Below are 25,259 nucleotides of genomic sequence, written 5' to 3' on the forward strand. Positions count from 1 at the left end.
GTCACCGCACGTCACTCCCGGATAACTGAAAATGGGCAAAGAGGCGGGAACTGAGGTGCCATGGTTACTGAAACCACGCCCGCCTAGCTCGACGTGACCATGTTAGCAGGCAAAGGACATACTATCTAAAATATTAATATTCTAATGATATAACTTATCTTTATTAGTTAATAAAGATAAGTCATATCACTAGAAAGTTATAAAGAAAAAAAATGAGCCTGCGTCCAAAATGCAGTTTTAGTTATATTATCCAAGCAGTGCTGTCGGAGTTTGTGGTGTCTTGAGAGGGATATTCTCCAGCCATTCTCCACGATCCTTTCCTTCCGCATACGTGCACATCTACACAGACGCACATCTGTCTCGACCATTAACGCAGCAAACCATATTATTTTATAATTGTATAAATAAATCCCGAAAAAAGCACAAATACGGCTGAGATGCCAAATTCAGCGGCTGGAATTAGCTGAGGTGAAGTGACGGCTCACAGACAACAGCGCGATCCACCTGTCACTCAAGTGACCACGCCCTTAATTATGCAGATTTAATATAATTTAAACGGATGAGTTATAAAAAAATTCACCCCCCTCAGAGTTGTCATGAAGGGCAAAATGATCAGTATAGACCAAAACCACAATTTGTACCAACTTGTAAACATGTTTATTTCTGCTGTAAAGTTAGGCACTTTAACATGGGACTCAATGAGATTCTGCTCTCTTTTGGAGCCTGTCCCTAGCGGCCAGTCGATGAATTGCAGTTTAATCCACTTCCGTATTGGCCTCATGCGAAAAGGAGGGAGGTTGCCGATGTAGCTGTTGTGGAATGACTAGGAAAAATTGAAATAACACATTAAACATGAAGGTTTTATGCAATAATTTAAGACATTTCTCCTCTCCTTATATTTTTACCTTTTTGGCATAAAACATTCTTTAAAGTTGAGTCAGGAATACAACATATAACCCCACTGAACCTTTTTTTTTTTCTAAGAGTGTATGATGTTTGATTTACAAGTACCGACATGTGACAACTCGCATTGCGCAGGTGCATTTCTCCGCTTTTGTTTTCATTTGGGATTGTCTTGTCGTAAAAGATGACGGAAGTTGTGACACTTTCTGTATATGAAATAAATGTAATACAACTTTCTCCAGTTAGTTTACTAGTTAATCTTTAGAATGAGAAACAGCTGATGGGATCATGTTAAATCTTCATCTGTTCAAACTACTGAAGAATTTTAATGTTTTTCTTGCTTTGTTCTGTTTCAATCTATGCATGGACGGTGAGTGATGCATTTTTTTAAAACTCTACATTAAAATTAAGGCTAATCTTCTAATCTCTAGTCTTGTTCAACAACAACTTTTCAGCTCTGTTCACAAAAATGATGAATGTTTTCTGTACGTAGGTCTTATTCTGACTCAGGCTGCAAGTCTATGGCAGCTATAGAACCATATGAAAATGCACTATCAATCTTTTGGTCACGACGTGACTACGGGATAGTTATAAGCCATCAAAATTGTCATTATTTATTCATTCTCGTATTAGTCTAAACCTGCAGATTTTTTTTGTTGTCCATACAATGATAGTTGTTTTAATAAAACATAATTTTGACAAACAGTTTTAAGATCAGAAAAATAGTCAATGTTGTTTAGAAAGAAAAAAAAAAAGAAAAAATTAAAATCAATGTAACTCAGTTACATTTCTGTTTTCTAAGATCATGTTGAGAATTGACTTTGACTTCAAACGTAAGAAAAAATACTGTGGAAGTCATTTGCTACTGTCAACTGTCTGTCTGGTTATACCAACATTCTTCAAACTGTCGTCTCAAACAGGTTTGTAACAACTTAAGGGAGTGTAGATGATAACAGGATTTAATTTTTGGGTGAACTATCCCTTTTTCCAGATGTGAATGATTATGTGAGGGATGAAATGATGACAGGAGTGACTGAGAGAGATTTCATCATTCTTCACAATGATTTTAATGAAACGCAACAAGATCATGTGCTGTGGATGTTCGGATCTCCAAACATTCACACTCCTGAAGTCTATGAAAGGATCATCTCGACCTCGGACAGTTACGAGAGGTTTAAAGACAAGCAGAGCAGATCACACATTATCTGGAGCTTCAGCGACACATATGCAGCCAATCAAACTCGATTACAAATCTTTTCCAGAACGTGTGAGTAAAGGTTACAACACTATTAGCTAACCCTTTAAAATTCTGACCTGTTAAAGCTCCAACAGGATGAAAAGAAATTACGTATTACAATGAATATCAAGTTTAAACTGGATATTGTGTTTTACAGGTTCACCGGTTGAAATGAATGTTTCAGTGATGGAGGGAGAATCGGTGACATTTTGCCCTGATGCTTCTGAACTACAGAGCGGTGATCTGATACGATGGAAGTCTGAAGATCATCTTTGTATAGCTAATTATAAGGAAAATAAAATGATTACATGTGATGGTGAAGAGGGATTCGGAGACAGATTTCAGCTGGATAGTCAGACCGGATCTCTCACCATCCGGAACATCAGCATTAAAGACACTGGATGTTATAAATTTATCATCATCAGAAATGGAATCATACAACATAAAACATTCAAGTCTCATTGTGTTAAAGTCAATAGTAAGTCGTTTTTGTCTTTCATAATTTTCATCCAGGTTAAAAATCAATTTGTCTTAAAGGGAGAGTTGACTCAAAACTGAATATGTCAGATGACAGTCAAATGCAGTATCTCTATTGTTAAAGGTATTTGTTTGCTTATTCGTTTTTCAGGTTCTTTACCTGTTCCTGTCATCAGCAGTAACTCTTCACAATGTTCTTCATCATCATCAAGTCAGAAATGTTCACTGGTGTGTTCAGTGGTGAATGTGAATCATGTGACTCTCTCCTGGTACAAAGGAAACAGTTTATTGTCCAGCATCAGTGTGTCTGATCTCAGCATCAGTCTCTCTCTACCTCTGGAGGTGGAATATCAGGATAAAAACACCTACAGCTGTGTGATCAACAATACCCTCGGCAACCAGATCAAACCTCTGAACAACATCAGTGAACTCTGTCACACATGTCCAGGTATCACAGCATCTTTTATCCTCTAAAATTGTGAATTTTGTGACTTTTAGGCCATGTTTGTTTGGCATCACCTATATGCTAAAACTCAAACACTTATTCACTTTTAGCAGATAAATAATGAAAAAATGTTGATGACAGTATAAAAATGTTTGTCTAATAAAAGTCTCTTCCAAATTTGATTCTGATATGAAAGCCAAACATTGATGAAGCGTTTGGCTGTAAAAAAAAAACAAGCCTTTCCTGTTTAATGACCATTTTCATTATCATAATGATTAATTTAATAACTTGTTTGAAAGTTTATGCTGTTAAATTAAGATCACACTGATGACTTGTGCATTACAGAACAGAACCAGCGTTCACATGTCAAAGTGCAGAAAGTTCCTGTTGGTGTAGTGCTGCTGATGCTGCCGGTGTTTGCAGGTGTTGCATTTGTTTGCTACTGTTTCAAAAAGTGTAAACAAGCAGGAGAAGATGGCAAGTTTTTACATTAAAAAATAAAACAATCTTTAAAAATACTTTGTAAAACAAAACAGTGTATTTTGGTTTATTAAATGTTTTAAAATTATTATTAACAGTTAATATTCAAGGGGAAGAGATTATACTGAACCCACATTCTGTACACATCAGTTAAGTATGGTAAGATATATTTTGTTACTGTGCAGTTTTTGTACATGTTTACTCACTCAGCTTCTTAAAATTCCCTCTGTAGTTGCATGCAACTGTTTTCCCCCCTCTTCAGTATTAATGTAAATTGAGCTTTTATTTTAAATAAACATGAACATCTGTCCCTTGTGTTGGAACCTACACTGTAAAAAATTATGTGATCAATAAGTTATGACAACAACATATGTTTTTCATGGCTTTAACTCAAAATAAAATTTAAGTTTTTAAAGCAATTTAAGCAATTTTCAACTTTTAAAGTTATACAAGATTCAGCTCCTTTTTTAAGGTAATAAAAATGCCATTTTTAAATGGAATTTAAGTTGAAATAACAAACATTCAAGTTGATTGTACTTGATTTAACGCGCCAATGTTTTTTCTTTAATCAATTCTGATTGTTCTTTTCCTGCAGGATGTTGTTGCAGTAGATCAGTGTACTCAAGTGTTAAGACATGAATTTAGCATCCAAAAATTTGTTAACTTATTGTTATATTGTGGGACGATGCAATAAGATCTGGCAATTTCCCAGCTGCTGGCAGTTGTACTTCTTTTGCATATTCAATTTTCTCTTGTTTTATATTCATTGAGTTTGTGTAGTTTGTTGTGTTTACTTTTCTTTTGGTTTTTATGTTTTTTAAGCTTTTACCTACCCATTAAGTTTTTCTTCAACTAATTTTGTAAAATAAAAAATAAGAATGCTTAAAATGACCTTCTACCTTGCAGGTCTGTATATTCCTTCCCTTCCTCTGTGGTCATTAGATGTTTCCATCCACCAATTTTTATGCAAAATGTGGGATATCAAAAATGCTGGATGTAAATGCCAAGATGAGTATAAATTGCAAAAAATTGTCATTTGCATGTTTTAATAAAATGTTACTTAATAATAGGCTTGCACATGTAACTGCATGTTGTCAGACTCCTGGGTAATCTTCTGAAAACTTCAGTAAAAATAAAAATACATAAATATTCAAGAATTGTATTTTATTTACTTATTTATGTATAATTGTATTTTTTTCCACATTTTATTTTTTAATTTATTTATTTCCACTTTTATTTCTTTCCACATTTATGTATATATGTATTTATGTCCTCATTTATTTCCATAATTATTTATTTCTACATTTATTTATGTCCATATATAATTATTTCTACATATCTTTGTCTGTATGCTGCAAATGAGGAGGGTGCGTTTTACCTCAGAGTGGCAGTGCTGAAGCTTTGAGGCCACAGTGACACCTTGTGGTGTGACTAAATTAAATGCAAGCGGTTTGTTTGGACGTGCCTTTGCAAGAAGTTGCACAGGAAATGAATAACTTCGAGATGGCCAATATATTTAAAATCTTTATTGCAGACATGGCCAAAAAATGCCAGGTTGGGAGGCCTCATTTATAAAATGCTGTGCAGAAACTGTCCCAAATTTGATCTTATGATCATTTCTCAGTTGTGTGTATTATTTTTTGGGGGGGTCTTTTTAGTTTGTCATACACTGCAATTATGGCAAGTAGTTACAAATAAAGTCACTTTTAAAATACTTTTAGATTTATGATTGTGGTGGCAAATAAAATCATATCACTGCATAAGAGACAAACATGTGTTCTCCCATCTTTATATCTCTTTCTAGTCTTCAAGGTTAAAGCCTTTACCCAACTGTAATTTTCCTGTAAATAATAATACATGTAATTATCGCTGTAAATTTCCACTCATGCGCAGATAGTTAGAAACACATTTCCATGCATCGTGCTTCTGAAACTTGGACCCTCAGATTTAGGTACACTGTCAGAAAAAAAAGGTACGGCGCTGTCACTTGGGCAGTTCCCTATAAGGTACAAAAGTGAAAAGGTACATCTTTGTACCTTACTTACCCCTTAATGGTGCATATTAGTACCACATATTAGTACTTTAAAAGTGCATATTTGTACCTTAAAGGTACATATTAGTACCTTTTTTGTACCTTAGGGTACTGCCCCAGTGACAAGCACGCACCTTTTTTTCTGACAGTGTACAAAGCGACCTTCCAGGTCATGAGGAGGCGCCAACAAATCTGTAAAAAAAAAAAAAAAAAAAAGGGTTTGCTTTATGAGCCACTCTGGAAAGCTAATATATTGTATTCACAAATTTTATGCAATTAGCTTATCATAAGCTTGCAAAAATATCATTAAGGTATAGAAATGTATGATATAATATTGAAGTTTGTTGTGGATGATTGTCATGAGGTCATTACCATTAAAGAGGAGGGATGGGAGTTCACATGATCCATCTGGCAGTTTTTGGAATAGCATTTAAAATGTCCTCAAATGGTTAACAGGTTAAATAGCAGTCTCAGGTGATTTTTATTAATACAATTAAGTTAGTTAAGTTGGTATGAGCCACCAAAGTCTTCAAAAATGTAGAAAGTAACACAAAGTGAAAATAAAGTGATATTTTGGGAAGGTTATGGAAATGGTAAATACACCATACTAACATGAACCAATAATAAAACATGGACACTGCTCCTGATGAACTGAATAACATGGAGCACTCAAAAGGGACATGGAGATGAAAAACATCCATTCACTCACAAAAGTTTCTAAGGGGAATGGAAAACTTCTATAACTAATGATCAAAACTAACATTTTTTTCATGACCGTATTCCTTCAGAGGATTTGTCAAATCAACACGCATTAAAATTGGACAATAAAAGTTGTTGATAAAATGAGTAACAAGTTTATTCAAGCATTAGTTGGTGAAGAGGCATAAAAATGAAGTAATATGAATACAAAAGAGAGATATTTCTCTCACTTTAAAAAAATAGTCAAACCACCTCAAGAGAAAAAGAGAAGCGAGATCTCAATCTCACACTTGTAACTGCCTTTAAAATAAACTCTGATCACAGAGACAACTTTTGATGATGTTTCTTTGTCCTGATTGATATGGAAAAGAGCTTTTATTGCCCAGCATATTATTGGGTCACGTTACACCATGATTTTAGACATTTTTGTATGCCTGAGTAGAGAAGATAATTGATTGAAACTCTTGTCACATGGATGGCAGTTTTACAGCTTCTCTCCAGTGTGGATCTTCTCATGTCTTTTCATGTGTCCTGCCTGACTGAATCTCTTGTCACAGTGTGAACACTTGTAAGGTTTTTCTCCAGTGTGAATCCTCTGATGCAGCTTAAGTTCATCATCTGTGAAAAAGGTCTTCCCACAATCAAAGCACATGTGATCCTTCACACCACAGTGTCTTTTCTGGTGTATTTTTAAAGTACTCGACAGAGTAAAACTTTTTCCACACAAAGAACACATGTGAGGCTTCTCCTTTAAATGAGTTTTCAGGTGGTTCTTCAGGGATGCTTCCCAAAGAAAATTTTTACCACACTGATCGCAGTTAAATCGTCTTTCTCCAGAATGAGAATCCACATGCATTTTAAGAGTGCTTGCATGTCTGAAACTCTTCCCGCACTGATCACATGTGTACGGCTTCTCTCCAGTGTGGATTTTCATGTGTGACTTAAGAGATCCTTTTTGTGTAAAACTCTTCCCACACTGAGTGCAGGTGAAAGATTTTTTGGAACTTTTCAGTGAAAAATTTCGCTCAGTCTGTGAGCAGACCTGATGATGTTTCTCTTCCGCTTCACTCAGTTCTTCACTCTCATCATTCTCTTCCATCAGGACTAAAATGAAAGTAAAAAGCTTTTTTTAGTAAATCATAACAGAAGAGAGAAATGTAAAAGGACAGGACATGAATGCTGGAAAAGTGAACCCTGATGTATCAGAAAGTAGTAATTGCTAAACAAATGTTTGAATGGGATTGACTACATTCATCAACTCTTACCAAAGTTACCATAAATCATAACTTCTGTAACAATATCTTGCTCATAATTTATTAAAAAATATATAAAGTTTATCAGTAACTTTAAATGACAATTCTCTAATTTATGCTAAAGAATGCAAAGTTTATTTTTAGAAATTAATAAAAGCAGTCATGCGATTGTGAAATGTTTACAATTCATGAGGTGTAAAGTGTTAAACAATTGTGCAAAACTGTGAAACAGAAATAAATGTAAAATAAAAACCGCTCCTCTAGTATTTAGCCAGATTTCCTGATGTTGATAGTCAACATAAATGTTTCTTAAACCTCTTTTCACCGATTTGTTAAAAAAAGGGTCAATTTTGTTATTTCAACAGTTAATTCACAGCTCCTAGAGGTTTTTTTTTTTTACTACAACCTCTAAATCTGGATGAACTGCTGGAAATTTTAGAACCTTAATGATCTTCCACATGATTAATGATGGATCAAGAATAAACACCAACCTCTTTGTTCTTCAGTATCTTCATGCTCCATTCTGCAGGACTCTGGATCACTCATGTTCCCACTGTTCAGCTCTGTCTTCTTCACTTGTAGACTGATGGGAATACTCCAGCATTTATTGGTGAACTGTTGTAGGAGGAGCTTCACTGAAGATTAATTGGTTTTTAGTTCGCAGTTGTTTTTACACGAAACACGGTTTATCACAGACTATAACAATACATTGTAAATATCAAAAGTGGTCTGTTGGCACCAGTGAAATGTGGTAGTTTACAGGTGATCTGAATGTATCAGCATAATGAATGAGGTGAAAACTGTTGAGATATAGAGGCTGTTAATAGTGACTCCTGAAAGCCTTAAAATCAGCAGAGATTTTACTTTATTATAAGTGTTTGCAGTAGAAACACTCTCTTCCCAGTAAACACAAAACGCTTTTACAACTTTTCACAAACCTGGCCAAACTGCAACTTTTGTGAGGCGTTAAGTGGTAATTAACGTAAGCTGCACGTTGAAATAAGATGTTTAAATGTAGACGTCACAGTATTTACGTTGTTTGTGTAAAAATATAAGTCATGTCAAAATATAAGTAGCCTAACATTTTTAACATTAAAGCGATTCAGTGACTGAGTAATACTTCGGTAAAGTTGGTTTTATATTCACACATTCGGACTTCTGATAAATTCAGACTTTCCAATAAATGTGCAATAAATTAATGTTTGCGAATTTTAAGCACCGACATGATATTGACAACCAACGATTGTCAACTTACAACATTTTTCACAGTCGATCAAAATAGGCAAGTATTGTTTTAATGGCATATTTACTTGTGAATGTCCAATGAATGTCCAATGTAGTGTGATTAACAAGGCTATTGAATACGGATGGCCGAATGTGCGAATATAAAACCAACTTTACCGAAGTCTGAGTCATGTGAGACCGCTGTAGACAGCCTGAACATCAAAAGAACTTAATATATGAATGCTTACTTTTGTCTCCTTCATTTACCTGATATATTTGAATCCTCCTATCAATAATTTATTTGCTGTTTCATTGTCCATACACGAACGGGAATGATGGGTAAAGGTTTAAAAAACGTTATACAAATTATTTCGGTTGTATACTGAATATGTTGTTGATATATTCAATTCACGTTAAAGACCCGGATAAATGTTTGATCGTTTTACACTGGTTTATGCAGTTTTACAATCTCTGATTTAGGCTACTCTTTGTGCTGCGATTGGGAAGGCAAATTAATGTCCCATATGGATGACGTCTGTACGCTGTCTATAGGTGCGTTCACGCGGCCTCGTAATTCCTGTAGTTACGAGATTCTAGCTTGTAAAAAGCGTTTACGTCCTCGTAGAGCTCGTAATTACAGCTTGTAAGCTGGGAGTTTTCTGAAAGCTCCCACATATACCACGTGGCCGCTGTACCTGACCGCTGTAGAATTCATTCAGGCGTTGATAGTGGTGCCATAGAAACGCATCATTCCCAGTCCAAGGACCAAAAGGACGTGAACAGCTCCGAATATAACGTCACGTGTTGTCATTTCAAGATTCCGGTAAAGCCTACGAGGTGGCGTGAACGCAGCATATGTCTATATTATACAATACCATAAATCTCATTTAATTTCAGTCATGTGTGATGAGAAATATTATTTATTAGGAATTTAAAAAAAAAAATAAATGGAAAGCTTTAAATGATTTGAAGATTTTGCAGATGGTTAAGCAGATTCAGTAGATAAGAAATGAGCCCGATCACACGAAAATGCGTATCAATACGAGTGTGCAATGTCGTGGAATGTATAACCCGCACGCCAAACTCATTTTGGCGTGCGTATGATACGCACTTTATGGCGTATTATACGCACAAACCCCCCACCCCCATCTTACCCAAGAGCGTGTCTTACGGTAAGTTCCAAACGGGATATATCGCCCTCTGAAGGGCACTTCGGAAGTGAAAATAATCATGGCCGCCTTAATGAAGGGTCGTTCCAAACCGAAGTGCTAAAAACTGGCCACTTCTAAGGGCCCTTCATAATGAAGGATTTCGAAGGGTACAACTGATGGACACTTTGGGCCCCCATGATCCTTTGCACATGGAAGTTCTTTGACATCACAGAATGGTTAGGAGTTCGATTTTACCCATAAATGTATGTATAGTATTTTTAGCCTACTACTGTAATATTTATATGAGTTAGATTTGGTACATTATTATGGTCAAAATTACATTGTACTTCAACATAAACATTTACGGCTCCCTTCATTTAAATGTTTCAAATACATAGACACAATATACAATATGGTGCGATAAACCAAAAATAAATAAATAAACTAACGTTAAACAAAGGGCGCAGCTTGCACAATCTACTCTTGCTTGATTGTCTCGTTAAGATGACGCAGAATTGCATTCCAAAAAAAGTTTTTCTTTTTTTTTTTTTGACCCCTACACCCTTCATCCCTTCGAAGCTCTCACTCCAGAGGGTAAACCCTTTGAAGGGATTAGGGCATAGGGATGAGCCCTTCCGAATGGAATGCAGGGATATACACGCATAAAGTGCGTAGCCTATATATGCACGCGAAAAACTGCGTATCATATGCACGCCAAAACTAATTTTGGCGTATATATTCTACGAGATTACACACGCGTATTGATACGCATTCTCATGTGATCGTGTTGGTAATAAAAGGAGTAACAAGTTTAATCATTAGTTAGTGAACAAAATTTAAATGAAAACGAAGTCTATGTCATCTAAATCCTTTTCCCCTCCAATAGAGGCTTTATAGATAAAAGTTGTTGAAAAAATACAAGTTTAGTCAAGAATTGGTTGAACAAATATATAAGTGAAGTAATAACTTTAAAAACCAATGAGAAAGATTTCTCTCTTTATTGACTTACAAGGTAGCCAATGCAACTCAAGAGAAAAAGAGAAATGAAAAATCGTCCAGTTGAAATGATATATCTTACATCTGCATTAGGTAAATATGTTATAGTAGAGCAATTAGATGTTCTAAGCACAATAATGAAGAAAAAGTATGTGTATATGTCAAAGACTCTTCTTCAGCTTCCTGCTAAACATACAAGTACAAGAACATTTTGTATATGTAAAATAACCCCTTCTACTTTCCTTCAATACAACATATAATACAAAAGTAAAGCATACCCACACAGCAAGGGACTCCTAGGCGGATCCGCATTCAAGTCGCCAAACCCGCGTGACTGTCACATCCGTTTTGACGCCGCCCAGAGGATCAGATCCGCATCCGGGCGGCACCATAAATTCTACTGTCAATCATCGGATCCTAAGCGGACCCATGTCGGATCCGCGGACGCGCACGCGCCTTTACTGTAACGGTTGTATCAATTTGCGGGTCCCAAACGGACCCGCCGCGGAGGTAAGGTTTTAATCGCGGATGCGGAGCGGATGCAGCGCGGAGCCAAGGCGGGTCCGTGAACCGCCTTCGTTGCGGATCCGTCACTGCGAGCAAGTGGACTCCGATACGGGTCCGTTCGCGGCAGAGGTGGAAAGTCCAGGGCTCAGAAAGTAAAAGTCCTGCCATATTTTTTTTTCCACCCACTGAAGCATTAATGAGATAAATAAGTGATTAATTGAGTGATGATTGAGCATTATTGAAGACACCTGATGATAACAAGCAGAATCACCAAAGGAGAAAATCACAATTTTTAAGACACCATCACAGAGGTCAGGGTTTGTTTTAGTTGGGCTTTTGACCCTTCACTTTTTAATATATGAATTTGTTTGGGCAGTTTTAACTGAATTATAACAGCCAGACAAGCAAAGAGAAAAGCTGGTCAGGTAACGTTGGTTATGTTTTCACATAATCATTATTTGATCTGAATCACTGAACTCATTTAGAGCCCAATCTCTGAGTTAGATTTACATTATTGATTACAGCACAAAATCAGCTTTATCAGTATAATCCAAAGGGTTTCACAAAAGTTGTTCTGAATAAAACAAAAGAAAATTTCTTTCAGGCACACACAGACATCAAGAATCAGCCTGTGAATCTCAACGACGGTGACAAGCAACATATTCTGATCAACAAATCAACTCTGAACATTAGAAAACAAGCTACTAAAAAGTCCCATAAAAACAGCAAAAAACAAAATAGTGAGAATAAAGAAAATTACTAAAACAATTAAGCTCATAATTTATTCATGCAGCAATGCATGATGGGAGCCGTGGATGAGTTTTGATTGGTGGCACCCAGAATGCACTGCAACATGCTTTATGATGGCCACCACTGTTGAGATTCACAGGATGATTCTTGATCTCTGTGTGTCTAAATGAGGGCTTTTTTCCTAAGAACTTTTGATGAAACCTTTGAATTATTTTGAAAAAAAAAAAACTGGATCTTGTGCTGTAGAATCACAGTGCTGCTGTAATCAATAATGTAAATCTAACTCAGAGATTGGGCTCTAGATGAGTTCAGTGATTCAGATCAAATAATGATTATGTGAAAACATAACCAACATCACCTGATCATGTTTTAACTTTGCTTGTCTGGTTAGTTTTAATGCAGTTAAAACTGCCCAAGTAAATTCTAATGTTAAAAAGTCAAGGGTCAAGAGCTCAACTAAAACAAACCCTGACCTCTGTGATGGTGTCTTAAAAATTGTGATTTTCTCCTTTGGTGATTCTGCTTGTTATCATCAGGTGTCTTCAATAATGCTCAATCATCACTCAATTAATCACTTAATTATCTCATTAACTTTAACACTGCTTCAGTGGGTGGAAAAAAAATATGTCAGGACTTTTACTTTCTGAGCCCTGGACTTTTACTTTCTGAGCCCTGGACTTTCCACCTCTGCGCGATACCTCCGTGGTGGATCCGATACAGAGTCCTTTTGCTGTGTGGGTAATGATTTAAACAAAGTCTCAAAACAAAATGATAAGTAAAAAATTTCTAAGGATGCAGCATGGCATTACAATAGGCTGTATCTGAAGATGAATTTGAACATGATATCATGATTTCAGACATTTGTTTTTTGAATGATTGAGTAGAGAATTTGAATGAGTGAAACTCTTGCCACATGGAATGCAGTGATACGGCTTCTCTCCAGTGTGGATCCTCTCATGTGTTTTCTGATTTCCTGACTCTCTGAATCTCGTCACAGTGTGAACACTTGTAAGGTTTCTCTCCAGTGTGGATCCTCTCATGTGTTTTCAGATTTCCTGCCTGACTGAATCTCTTGTCACAGAGTGAACACTTGTAAGGTTTTTCTCCAGTGTGAACTCTCTGGTGCACTTTCAGTTCAGCATCTGTAATAAAGGTCTTCCCACAATCAAAGCACATATAATTCTTGACACCATGTGTATTTTCTGGTGTGAATTTAATTGACCCATCCGGCTAAAACTCTTTCCACACAAAGAACACATGTGAGGCTTCTCTTTTGTATGAACTTTTAGGTGCTTCTTCAGGGAGTCTGCGCCAAAAAAGTTTTTACCACATTGATCACAGTAATATGGTTTTTTCTCCAGAATGAGAACGCAGATGTGATTTAAGAACAATTGCTTGCATGAAACTCTTCCCGCACTGATCACATGTGTACGGCTTCTCTCCAGTGTGGATTTTCTTGGCCCAGGTGAAAAAATGTACATTTCAATAATGTACTTAAAGTACTTTTTGCGCAGTAATTTTGTAATTAATATACTAAAAATTCTTCTTAAGATCATCTTAAGAACATCTAAGTGTACTCAACTGTGCTATTTTGAGACACCATGAAATATGAACTAAAATGTGCTTTTAATATACTATCTCTGTATTTAAAAGATTTATTTAGTCAGCACTTGTAGTACACTATGGGTTCAAATGTACTATAAGTGATATCTAAATATTTTTTTTAAATACAGAGATAGTATATTAAAAACACATTTTAGTTCATATTTCATGGTGTCTCAAAATAGCACAGTTGAGTACACAGACTAGCCTATATAATAAAATACATTTTATATATCAAAAGTGGTGATTATGCAGTTTGCCTCAGTCTGTTGACACCAATGATATGAGCTTTAAGTGGCAGTTTACAGGCGACTGAAGACATCAGCATAATGAACGAGGTGAAAACAAGAACTATTGACATGCAATATAAAGGCATTTCAGCAGCTGTTAATGGTGACACTGATACAAGCCTCATCAGCAGAAATCTGATTTTATTATGTGTTTGATTATTTGAGTCAGAATATTGGCTGAAAGACTATAAAACTGCTCTGGCATATTTCTCACAATCTGAGACGAATAAAACATCAGTAATGCATAAAATTACAATACAAATGACACCCATTTTCACAGCAGTTTTCCTGCTTCGTTTATGTGGGAGACTAGGCTACTACAGATATGCATAATATGTAAATTTGAACTTAGTTCAATTTTCTAATAACTACATTAGCAATAAAGAAATTAGATCATTAATTTTTTCAAAACAGATAAAGTATTTTACGTTTCAAGCAGGCCTATTTATTATTTTTATTTAGTAGGCTAACTAAAGCGTATTTTATGATTGTGTAACAGAAAGTACCGTAAACTGCTGCTCATCTTATTTCAGGACGCAGTGCACAATAGACATCTTCCAGTAAACACAAAAGTTTTTACAACTTTTCACAAACTTGCATTGTCGTTAAAAAACAAAAACATAACCATAAAATGAGCTGGTATACGCTGTACCAGCATTTCTCTATTTTACCTTCTGCCTACAGCGCTCTCCGTTCTTCAGAAACATGTTTTGAACTGAGCATCGGGAATACCAGCACTTTTATTTTTCCACTTCAAGCACTGCATTTTAACATTAAAGCGAGTCAGTGACTGACAGATGAGACCGCTGTAGGCAGAAGGACTGAAGGACTGATATATGAATGCTTACGTTGTCTCTTAAGTTGCTCATTTACCTGATATAGACCTACTCGAATCGAATAATCTACTATCTTTGCTTAATACTTTCTTTGCTGTTTCACTGCTAACTTGACATTACCAGCTAACTTAGCTGCGTGAATAAAACAGCTCATACAGTGAAATCAAATGAAAGGGGTGTCAACACATGAATGGGGTGCGCATACAGCATATTTTGTGGATATATATATGGACCCAATTAAAAGTGTTGTTTTTTTAATACCAATTTATGGAGTTCAGTGATTTCTGAGTTTCTTTAGCCTTGTGCTTAATGATGGATCAAGAATATACACCAACCTCTTTGTTCTTCAGTATCTTCATGTTCCATTCTGCAGGACTCTGGATCATTCATGTTATCACTGTTCAGCTCCGTCTTGTAGACTGATGGGAACATCCTAGCATTTATTGGTGAGCTGATGTGGGAGGAGCTTCACTGAAGGCTGTGGTAGGAGGAGCAGATCTGCCTAAATGAATAAATGATCAGATTGATGTTTTCACCCATTCACAAATATCAAAAGTGGTCTGTTGATAACAATGAAATGAGCTTTAAGTGGCAGTTTACAGGTGATCTGAAGACATCAGCATAATGAATGAAGTGAAAACTATTAACCTATAACCATTAAAAAATACAGAGGCTTTTAGGCAGCTCTGTTAATACTGACACTCCTGAAAGAAGCTTTACAAGATCATCAGCAGAGAGTTGACTTTATTATAAGTGTTTGCATAGACTCAATCGTATGGTACAGTAAGAACATTTACTGTATTAGCAGCATACTCTGTTCTTCAGCAACCTCATGATTGTTTCATAACCTCACCACACCTTTTGATAACACACCGAATAGATACCATTAAAAACACTATGGATTTTATGTCAATTATGTAATTTAGGTAATGTAATGTAGGTATTTTCTAATTGTGGCATCTGTAGCCTATAATTATTTCAACAAGGGTGATTTGAAACATGTATCTTGCATTCTTTGCTACTGAATGAACAGATTGTTAAAATAACTAAACTGAAAGAAGAACATACTGTTTTGTTTCAAGATTAATCCAAATGTTGTCATTACATATCACAATCTTGTGTTTTGAAACAATGATTATGTAGAATGAAAATGTGTACAACTAGAATGAGAGCATGATAACAGGTGTTGAAAGAATGACTGGCTTGTGAAAATAGTACCAAAGCAAATAAAAAAAAAACTGTAAAAAGAGCTAATAGCACCACCTCGCAAAATCCATCATGCTTGTATAACGCACAGTGGCAACGTCTCTGTCTGCGCAGCCAGGCTGGTAAAATAATAGTATAATGCAAGATGAGTTAGAATTCATTTTTTATTAAACAACTACTGGCTGATCTGCAATCTTTACCGATCTGTAGCAGCAACACAGTCTTGACGCAAACTCGAGAGCTTATTTTTCCTTCAATCAAATTGATCAAGTGTTTCTCAACCGGGGGTACACGGACCCCTAGTGGTCCGTGGCATAATTGCAGGGGGTCCGTAGAATCATTACAAAAAAAATAAATAAACATTTTGTTTTCATAAAATGACACGTTATTTTATTGTATATTCACAGTAAAAATAAATATCAAACCCAGAAAGGTGGGTAATGTAGGTACATTTAAAGTTACTGTAGGTGTATTTTCATATTGGCCGCCATTTCTAATCATTCGCGGCCCATCGCGGGAACGAACAGCTCATAACAGCTCGTCGAGAACGACGCATGCAGCCAATATGTAGAGGTGGCTTAAAAAACTTGATGGACCGTCTACCAGTGGCGCTGACACAAACCAAGAAAATTCCGGCCCACTAGAAAAAATGAGAAAAATGGACAACACAAAAACGCGTCAATATCAAACCAATTATAAAATGTTCGGGTTTACAGCTACAACGACTGAGCCCCCACAACCACTGTGTTTTCTGTGTGGTGAGGTCCTGTCCAACCATCCCAGACAGCAACATAGTCTGGCCCAAATCCGGCCCTCCTCTGGAACATGTGGTTTATACACGGACCAGATGTGGGCCGGATCTGTGCCATCACTATGTTGTTGTCAGGGAAATGAAACAATCCCATTTGCAGCGACATCTGACAACTAAACATTCTTCATGTGTAGGTAAGACGGCAGAATTTTTCCACAGAAAACATTCTGAATTCCAGAAAAGTCAAGAAAAATTAAAAGCGACAACACAGATGTCCAGTTCTTCCCTGCTTGCGTCATACGAGGTGTCACTGCTTGTGGCTAAATCTAAAAAACCATATTCAATTGCAGAGGAACTAATTGTGCCAGCCGCAGCGATCCTTGCTGAAACAATGTTGGACAAGAAAGCAGTAAAGGCAATTAAAACGGTGCCTTTATCTAATGACACTGTATGCCGTCGAATCGACGATATGGCTGAAGATATCGTTGCGCAGGTGGTGGAAAAGTTAAAACGCGCCACTTGTTTTGCTTTGCAATTAGACGAGTCAACTGACATTAGTGGTGAATCACAATTAGTTGCATTTGTTCGCTACAAGGACAAGGATGAGGTCTACGAACATACAGTACAGACACACGTGAACAAACTTTCCTCTGAGTTTAAATCATACTTTCCAGACAGTGAGATTCAGAATTCTGAACTTGACTGGATAAGGAATCCTTTTGCACCTACCAGCATCCAGACCGCTCCTGCTAGTCTCCAGGAAAGACTTATAGATTTGTCCTCAGATAGGGGTTTGAGACTAATGTTTTCAGAGACATCACTGACACAGTTTTGGTGCAATGCTGAGAAGGAGTACCCTGATATTGGAAAATGTGCTCTGTATGAACTGCTACCTTTTGGGTCAACCTACTTGTGTGAGGTAACATTTTCAGCCATGACAAACATAAAGACAAAACAGAGAAACAGACTCAGCCTTGAGAGAAGTCTTATTGCTGCTGTTGCCACACTTCACCCTAGAATGCAAAACCTTATTTGTGATAAACAAGTGCAAATTTCACATTGAAAATAAAATTAATAAAGTAACATTCAGATGGAAATTTATAAAATTTCTGTAATAAACTGACATTTCCAGCTATTAATATTGAAGGTAGTATGACAGTGTAATAACTCAATTTCATGTTGTTAAAATATTGATCTGTAACAACAGCAATATGTGTAATATAAATCTGGGTTGACCAATTAATGCAAACTAGAATAAATGGTAAAGTGTGTTTAATACTGTTACTGAAATGTGTTTAAATCAATGTTATTGTGTTTGATTATTGTGTAATTCTAATGCAAATTAAATCAATTGACAAGATTAATGCATTAACATGTTATTTTAGTTGACAAAAGATATTAAAGTGAACAATTATAAAATAAAATAAAAATCCATGAATTTGTAATCTTAAAAATGTTTGAAATGGGGATGGAAAATAGGTATGTGAAAAAGGTATGTGTAATGTAAATCCTTGTTGACCAATTAATGCAAACTAAATGCAGTAAAGTGTGTTTAATACTGTTCTATGTATATTCTGAAATAGTCAATGTTATTGTGTTTGATTATTGTGTAATTCTAATGCAAATGAAATCAATTGACAAGATCAATGTTATTTTAGTTGACAAATGTTATTACAGTTAACAATGAATTTCCATGAATTTGTAATCTTAAAAATGTTTGAGATGGGGATGGAAAATGTATGTAAGTTATGTGTAATGTAAATTCTTGTTGACCAATTAATGCAAACTAGGATAAATGCAGTAAAGTGTGTTTAATACTGTTCTATGTACTAAATTGTTGAAAAATATTAAAAAGAAAACAAGTATACATTTTTTGGGACTCTATGAATTTGTAATCTTGAAAATGTTTGTGATGGGGATGGACCGATAGGGGGTGGGGGTCCATGAGAATGGTTTGAGATGTGATGGGGGTCCAGTACTCAAAAAAGGTTGAGAACCACTGTTCTAGACTACAGAGTGGTGATCTGATACAGTGGAAGTCTGAAGATCATCTACACTGTTAGACCTTGCTGTAGAAAAGCGGCCAAATTCTGACAGTAACAAACCATTTTCCATTAAAACAGTAATATACTGTATAAAACAATGCATTCTGGATAATATTGTTGCCAGTAGTTCACTGTAAAATTGAGTTTTGTGGGTCACCATTGTGCTGAAGAGTAGAGTATGTGCTTAGGTTCAGGAGAAGATCAAGAGATATTGATGATATGCTGCTTGTTATTTTATTTAACAGATGGTGACTGTGTAGTTGCTGAAATCCGCCAGTAAGCGCTTATTATAAAACATTATTAGAAGATAACCGTCGTGAATCGAGACAAGATAATTAGATCGTTTTGAACACTGGCTGGTTATGTACTTGTTCAAAAGTTGATTTTGGATCATTTTTAACCAAAAAAAGTTGCGGACTGTGTAAGATCAACAGATCCTCAGATACTTTGATCTCCTGAGATATGGACAGCACAAACACATACAGCCATTTGTCTCCACACCCCACAGAGTGAAGTTGCGGGAAAGCTTCTTTCCATCCTGCCCCTTTCCCAGGGTCTTTCATCCAAACTACCTCCTGTTCCACAGCAATGTGCGAACCCCCTAGGTCTGTGGCCCTAGTAAATGCAAAGTCTGATTATAAGTTCATGCCCCACATTGGGGGTTGGTCTGAGTATTTAAGGAAATTTTGCAAAAGGCTCGAGGCGACTCTGTATTCAGATGAAGCCCACATTGCTGAGTGTCCAGGACACTCAGCAATGTGCATTTTTCTAATGTCAGGTATGCATCTTACTCTATTTCTGAGCATTTGATGTTTTGTATTGATCACCTTTGATTTGATTATGTAATTGGCATGATACATTTACCTGCACTCAAAAAAATATTTCAGGCTAAACATAAGTTTTATGTAATTGAATTACATATAAAATTTCCATCCATTTGGATTACATAGTTTTTACATAAACAAAATAATAAACTTAATGTGATTCATATTTGTAAGTCATATGTAAATGAAATAGGTAAGATTTATCTAATAGTATGCCCAGTCTATATAACACTGCTTAGTGTTCACGTGTTTGCGCACTACTGAGTTAAAGTACCATTGAAGCATGTGTCAGAGTTAATGAGATAATTAAGTGATTAATTGAGTGATGATTGAGCATTATTGAAGACACCTGATGATAACAAGCAGAATCACCAAAGGAGAAAATCACAATTTTTAAGCCACCATCGTGGAGATGAGGGTTTGCTTTAGTTGGGCTCTTGACCTTTGACCATTTAATATTAGTTTTTGTTTGGACTGTTGTAACAGCTAATCAAGCAAAGAGAAAAGATGATCAGGTGGTGTTGGTTATGTTTTTTTTTTACGTAATCATTATTTGTGTGAATAACTGAACTAATTTAGAGCTCAATCTCTGAGATAAATTAACATGATTGATTGCAGCAGCACTGTGATTCAATATATCCAAAGTTATTCTCAAAAGTTGTTCAGAATAAAAAAGAAAAGTCTGTCTTTTAGGCACACACAGACATCAAGAATCAGCCTGTGAATCTCAATGACGGTGACAAGCAACATATTCTGATCAACAGATCAACTCTGAACATTAGAAAACAAGCTACTAAAAAGTCACAGAAAAACAGAAAAAAAAATAGTGACAATAAAGGAAATTACTAAGACAATTCAGCTCATAATTTATTCATGCAGCAATGCATGATGGGAGCCATGGATGGATTTTGATTGGTGGCTCCCAGAATGCATTGCTACATGCTTTTTGATGGTCACCATTGTTGAGATTCACAGGCTGATTCTTGATCTCTGTGTGTCTAAACACGTAACATTTACCTTTTTGGCATAAAACATTCTTTAAAGTTGAGTCAGGAATACAACATATAACCCCACTGAACCTTTTTTTTTTTCTAAGAGTGTATGATGTTTGATTTACAAGTACCGACATGTGACAACTCGCATTGCGCAGGTGCATTTCTCCGCTTTTGTTTTCATTTGGGATTGTCTTGTCGTAAAAGATGACGGAAGTTGTGACACTTTCTGTATATGAAATAAATGTAATACAACTTTCTCCAGTTAGTTTACTAGTTAATCTTTAGAATGAGAAACAGCTGATGGGATCATGTTAAATCTTCATCTGTTCAAACTACTGAAGAATTTTAATGTTTTTCTTGCTTTGTTCTGTTTCAATCTATGCATGGACGGTGAGTGATGCATTTTTTTAAAACTCTACATTAAAATTAAGGCTAATCTTCTAATCTCTAGTCTTGTTCAACAACAACTTTTCAGCTCTGTTCACAAAAATGATGAATGTTTTCTGTACGTAGGTCTTATTCTGACTCAGGCTGCAAGTCTATGGCAGCTATAGAACCATATGAAAATGCACTATCAATCTTTTGGTCACGACGTGACTACGGGATAGTTATAAGCCATCAAAATTGTCATTATTTATTCTAAACCTGCAGATTTTTTTTGTTGTCCATACAATGATAGTTGTTTTAATAAAACATAATTTTGACAAACAGTTTTAAGATCAGAAAAATAGTCAATGTTGTTTAGAAAGAAAAAAAAAAAGAAAAAATTAAAATCAATGTAACTCAGTTACATTTCTGTTTTCTAAGATCATGTTGAGAATTGACTTTGACTTCAAACGTAAGAAAAAATACTGTGGAAGTCATTTGCTACTGTCAACTGTCTGTCTGGTTATGCCAACATTCTTCAAACTGTCGTCTCAAACAGGTTTGTAACAACTTAAGGGAGTGTAGATGATAACAGGATTTAATTTTTGGGTGAACTATCCCTTTTTCCAGATGTGAATGATTATGTGAGGGATGAAATGATGACAGGAGTGACTGAGAGAGATTTCATCATTCTTCACAATGATTTTAATGAAACGCAACAAGATCATGTGCTGTGGATGTTCGGATCTCCAAACATTCACACTCCTGAAGTCTATGAAAGGATCATCTCGACCTCGGACAGTTACGAGAGGTTTAAAGACAAGCAGAGCAGATCACACATTATCTGGAGCTTCAGCGACACATATGCAGCCAATCAAACTCGATTACAAATCTTTTCCAGAACGTGTGAGTAAAGGTTACAACACTATTAGCTAACCCTTTAAAATTCTGACCTGTTAAAGCTCCAACAGGATGAAAAGAAATTACGTATTACAATGAATATCAAGTTTAAACTGGATATTGTGTTTTACAGGTTCACCGGTTGAAATGAATGTTTCAGTGATGGAGGGAGAATCGGTGACATTTTGCCCTGATGCTTCTGAACTACAGAGCGGTGATCTGATACGATGGAAGTCTGAAGATCATCTTTGTATAGCTAATTATAAGGAAAATAAAATGATTACATGTGATGGTGAAGAGGGATTCGGAGACAGATTTCAGCTGGATAGTCAGACCGGATCTCTCACCATCCGGAACATCAGCATTAAAGACACTGGATGTTATAAATTTATCATCATCAGAAATGGAATCATACAACATAAAACATTCAAGTCTCATTGTGTTAAAGTCAATAGTAAGTCGTTTTTGTCTTTCATAATTTTCATCCAGGTTAAAAATCAATTTGTCTTAAAGGGAGAGTTGACTCAAAACTGAATATGTCAGATGACAGTCAAATGCAGTATCTCTATTGTTAAAGGTATTTGTTTGCTTATTCGTTTTTCAGGTTCTTTACCTGTTCCTGTCATCAGCAGTAACTCTTCACAATGTTCTTCATCATCATCAAGTCAGAAATGTTCACTGGTGTGTTCAGTGGTGAATGTGAATCATGTGACTCTCTCCTGGTACAAAGGAAACAGTTTATTGTCCAGCATCAGTGTGTCTGATCTCAGCATCAGTCTCTCTCTACCTCTGGAGGTGGAATATCAGGATAAAAACACCTACAGCTGTGTGATCAACAATCCCATCAGCAACCAGACCAAACCTCTGAACAACATCAGTGAACTCTGTCACACATGTCCAGGTATCACAGCATCTTTTATCCTCTAAAATTGTGAATTTTGTGACTTTTAGGCCATGTTTGTTTGGCATCACCTATATGCTAAAACTCAAACACTTATTCACTTTTAGCAGATAAATAATGAAAAAATGTTGATGACAGTATAAAAATGTTTGTCTAATAAAAGTCTCTTCCAAATTTGATTCTGATATGAAAGCCAAACATTGATGAAGCGTTTGGCTGTTAAAAAAAAAACAAGCCTTTCCTGTTTAATGACCATTTTCATTATCATAATGATTAATTTAATAACTTGTTTGAAAGTTTATGCTGTTAAATTAAGATCACACTGATGACTTGTGCATTACAGAACAGAACCAGCGTTCACATGTCAAAGTGCAGAAAGTTCCTGTTGGTGTAGTGCTGCTGATGCTGCCGGTGTTTGCAGGTGTTGCATTTGTTTGCTACTGTTTCAAAAAGTGTAAACAAGCAGGAGAAGATGGCAAGTTTTTACATTAAAAAATAAAACAATCTTTAAAAATACTTTGTAAAACAAAACAGTGTATTTTGGTTTATTAAATGTTTTAAAATTATTATTAACAGTTAATATTCAAGGGGAAGAGATTATACTGAACCCACATTCTGTACACATCAGTTAAGTATGGTAAGATATATTTTGTTACTGTGCAGTTTTTGTACATGTTTACTCACTCAGCTTCTTAAAATTCCCTCTGTAGTTGCATGCAACTGTTTTCCCCCCTCTTCAGTATTAATGTAAATTGAGCTTTTATTTTAAATAAACATGAACATCTGTCCCTTGTGTTGGAACCTACACTGTAAAAAATTATGTGATCAATAAGTTATGACAACAACATATGTTTTTCATGGCTTTAACTCAAAATAAAATTTAAGTTTTTAAAGCAATTTAAGCAATTTTCAACTTTTAAAGTTATACAAGATTCAGCTCCTTTTTTAAGGTAATAAAAATGCCATTTTTAAATGGAATTTAAGTTGAAATAACAAACATTCAAGTTGATTGTACTTGATTTAACGCGCCAATGTTTTTTCTTTAATCAATTCTGATTGTTCTTTTCCTGCAGGATGTTGTTGCAGTAGATCAGTGTACTCAAGTGTTAAGACATGAATTTAGCATCCAAAAATTTGTTAACTTATTGTTATATTGTGGGACGATGCAATAAGATCTGGCAATTTCCCAGCTGCTGGCAGTTGTACTTCTTTTGCATATTCAATTTTCTCTTGTTTTATATTCATTGAGTTTGTGTAGTTTGTTGTGTTTACTTTTCTTTTGGTTTTTATGTTTTTTAAGCTTTTACCTACCCATTAAGTTTTTCTTCAACTAATTTTGTAAAATAAAAAATAAGAATGCTTAAAATGACCTTCTACCTTGCAGGTCTGTATATTCCTTCCCTTCCTCTGTGGTCATTAGATGTTTCCATCCACCAATTTTTATGCAAAATGTGGGATATCAAAAATGCTGGATGTAAATGCCAAGATGAGTATAAATTGCAAAAAATTGTCATTTGCATGTTTTAATAAAATGTTACTTAATAATAGGCTTGCACATGTAACTGCATGTTGTCAGACTCCTGGGTAATCTTCTGAAAACTTCAGTAAAAATAAAAATACATAAATATTCAAGAATTGTATTTTATTTACTTATTTATGTATAATTGTATTTTTTTCCACATTTTATTTTTTAATTTATTTATTTCCACTTTTATTTCTTTCCACATTTATGTATATATGTATTTATGTCCTCATTTATTTCCATAATTATTTATTTCTACATTTATTTATGTCCATATATAATTATTTCTACATATCTTTGTCTGTATGCTGCAAATGAGGAGGGTGCGTTTTACCTCAGAGTGGCAGTGCTGAAGCTTTGAGGCCACAGTGACACCTTGTGGTGTGACTAAATTAAATGCAAGCGGTTTGTTTGGACGTGCCTTTGCAAGAAGTTGCACAGGAAATGAATAACTTCGAGATGGCCAATATATTTAAAATCTTTATTGCAGACATGGCCAAAAAATGCCAGGTTGGGAGGCCTCATTTATAAAATGCTGTGCAGAAACTGTCCCAAATTTGATCTTATGATCATTTCTCAGTTGTGTGTATTATTTTTTGGGGGGGTCTTTTTAGTTTGTCATACACTGCAATTATGGCAAGTAGTTACAAATAAAGTCACTTTTAAAATACTTTTAGATTTATGATTGTGGTGGCAAATAAAATCATATCACTGCATAAGAGACAAACATGTGTTCTCCCATCTTTATATCTCTTTCTAGTCTTCAAGGTTAAAGCCTTTACCCAACTGTAATTTTCCTGTAAATAATAATACATGTAATTATCGCTGTAAATTTCCACTCATGCGCAGATAGTTAGAAACACATTT

At 35.5% G+C, this 25,259-nt stretch overlaps 4 protein-coding genes across 14 annotated transcripts in view; 3 read left to right on the forward strand and 1 right to left on the reverse strand.

Annotated features, from left to right (window-relative positions):
• The window catches only part of LOC125263588, a 378,279-nt gene that overhangs the window by 306,910 nt on the left and 46,110 nt on the right, over positions 1-25,259 (forward strand). The gene's annotated exons all lie outside the window — the stretch shown is intronic.
• On the forward strand, positions 1,046-5,435 carry LOC125263563. Of its 6 annotated transcripts, none has more exons than XM_048182600.1 (7): positions 1,046-1,273; positions 1,895-2,170; positions 2,298-2,618; positions 2,769-3,065; positions 3,408-3,485; positions 3,641-3,701; positions 4,138-5,433. In XM_048182600.1, exons 1-6 carry the CDS (start codon positions 1,192-1,194, stop codon positions 3,694-3,696), a joined length of 1,110 nt encoding a protein of 369 aa, XP_048038557.1. In that variant the 5' UTR covers positions 1,046-1,191; the 3' UTR covers positions 3,697-3,701; positions 4,138-5,433. The 6 variants fall into 6 exon arrangements, with proteins under 6 accessions (XP_048038557.1, XP_048038558.1, XP_048038554.1 ...); XM_048182601.1 differs by having other exon boundaries at positions 4,449-5,433; XM_048182597.1 differs by having other exon boundaries at positions 3,408-3,539; positions 4,138-5,432.
• On the reverse strand, positions 6,406-11,581 carry LOC125263593 (gastrula zinc finger protein XlCGF49.1-like). The gene is made up of 3 exons (XM_048182651.1): positions 11,176-11,581; positions 8,018-8,161; positions 6,406-7,377 (listed from the first exon to the last, which is right to left on the reverse strand). Exons 1-3 carry the CDS (start codon positions 11,207-11,209, stop codon positions 6,758-6,760), a joined length of 798 nt encoding a protein of 265 aa, XP_048038608.1. The 5' UTR covers positions 11,210-11,581; the 3' UTR covers positions 6,406-6,757.
• LOC125263562 (SLAM family member 5-like) lies at positions 20,874-25,245 on the forward strand. Of its 6 annotated transcripts, none has more exons than XM_048182595.1 (7): positions 20,874-21,093; positions 21,700-21,975; positions 22,103-22,423; positions 22,574-22,870; positions 23,214-23,291; positions 23,447-23,507; positions 24,255-25,244. In XM_048182595.1, exons 1-6 carry the CDS (start codon positions 21,012-21,014, stop codon positions 23,500-23,502), a joined length of 1,110 nt encoding a protein of 369 aa, XP_048038552.1. In that variant the 5' UTR covers positions 20,874-21,011; the 3' UTR covers positions 23,503-23,507; positions 24,255-25,244. The 6 variants fall into 6 exon arrangements, with proteins under 6 accessions (XP_048038552.1, XP_048038549.1, XP_048038551.1 ...); XM_048182592.1 differs by having other exon boundaries at positions 23,214-23,345; positions 24,255-25,243; XM_048182594.1 differs by having other exon boundaries at positions 23,944-25,243.

The sequence above is a fragment of the Megalobrama amblycephala genome, linkage group LG2, assembly GCF_018812025.1.
Source record: "Megalobrama amblycephala isolate DHTTF-2021 linkage group LG2, ASM1881202v1, whole genome shotgun sequence".
NCBI classification, from domain to species: domain Eukaryota; kingdom Metazoa; phylum Chordata; class Actinopteri; order Cypriniformes; family Xenocyprididae; genus Megalobrama; species Megalobrama amblycephala.